General features: G+C 40.5%; 1 protein-coding gene across 2 annotated transcripts in view; it reads left to right on the plus strand.

Moving 5' to 3' along the window:
* The window catches only part of LOC107565732 (ephrin type-A receptor 8-like), a 96,530-nt gene that overhangs the window by 50,801 nt on the left and 44,305 nt on the right, over positions 1 to 1,424 (plus strand). For both annotated transcript variants that reach the window (XM_016251000.1, XM_016251001.1), the window contains exon 3: positions 433 to 1,096. In XM_016251000.1, coding sequence (XP_016106486.1) covers positions 433 to 1,096 — 664 coding nt within the window. The remainder of the gene's footprint in view (positions 1 to 432; positions 1,097 to 1,424) is intronic.

Raw genomic sequence — 1,424 nt, forward strand, 5'->3', positions numbered from 1 at the left:
TATATATATATAAATAAATAAATAAATACATAAATTGAATTCAAATTAAATTGGTTACATTTATCATTTTTATTGATTTTAATTTTATTTATTTATATGCTATTATACTATACTATAGTCATTGATGTGCTATTATACTACACTATTATTGTTAATATTTTGTATTATATTTTATTTTGATATTTTCTGTTTTTATTTAAAGTTTTAGTAATTTAGTTTTGTGTTTTTGGCATTTTTATTATTTGAGAACTTAAATGAATGAAAATGGAAAATGTTGCAATGCCAACGAGCTGAAATAAAATGCTTTTTTAAAATATGTTATTTAAATGTATGTTTATTTAATTTAAAGTAATGATTTAAAAAAAAAATGTATTTAATGTTTTTAGTTTTAGTTAGTGATAATAACCCTGATTCTCTTTCTGTCTTTGCCAGTGGGATGCCATCAATGAAATGGACGAGTATTTCAGCCCCATCCACACGTACCAGGTGTGCAACGTTATGAGCCCGAGTCAGAACAACTGGCTCCGGACCAACTGGATCCAGCGAGACGGCGCGCGGCGCATCTACATCGAGATGAAGTTCACGCTGCGAGACTGCAACAGCATGCCAGGCGTGCTCGGTACCTGCAAGGAGACCTTTAACCTCTACTACTACGAGACCGACCGCGACGTTGGCACCAGCATCTGGGAGAGTCAGTTTTCCAAGATCGACACCATCGCGGCCGACGAGAGTTTCACTAACGTGGACCTGGGGGTGAGGAGACTCAAGCTCAACACTGAGATCCGCGGCGTCGGGCCGCTCAGCAAGCGCGGCTTCTACTTGGCCTTCCAGGATATAGGAGCCTGCATCGCTGTCGTGTCCGTCCGAGTCTATTACAAACGCTGCACGGGAATGGCTCGCAACCTGGCCGTCTTCACGGACGTGGTCACGGGGGCCGACTCGTCCTCGCTGGTGGAGGTCAGAGGTCAGTGTGTGGACCACGCCGAGGAGAGGGACACTCCTAAGATGTACTGCAGCGCTGAGGGCGAGTGGCTCGTTCCTATTGGACGATGTGTGTGCAGCGCCGGCTTTGAGGAGCACAGAGACAACTGCATTGGTGAGTGACAATATTATTCTGCATGAATTTTGAATACTTCGGACAACTGGATTTTTTACATTACCCAGCCCAGCCAATGATATTCTGGTCACTAGATGTATTTTTTATTGTCTGGTAGGATATGAGGATGTGGGACGTTGTTGAGGATGTTACATGTGTTTGATAATTAGGGATAGAGGTTTGTAAAAATCAGTAGTCTTAGCCTTAATGAGAACCATTAAATTAGATGTAGCCATTAATCATAAATGCTTGATATAATAATTAGGGAGGAGATAAGAAGTAGTTGTTGAGTAGTTGCTTGGTCTCCAACAATATATATATATATATA

This window comes from Sinocyclocheilus grahami, unplaced genomic scaffold, assembly GCF_001515645.1.
Source record: "Sinocyclocheilus grahami isolate Dianchi unplaced genomic scaffold, SAMN03320097.WGS_v1.1 scaffold1021.1, whole genome shotgun sequence".
NCBI classification, from domain to species: Eukaryota; Metazoa; Chordata; class Actinopteri; order Cypriniformes; family Cyprinidae; genus Sinocyclocheilus; species Sinocyclocheilus grahami.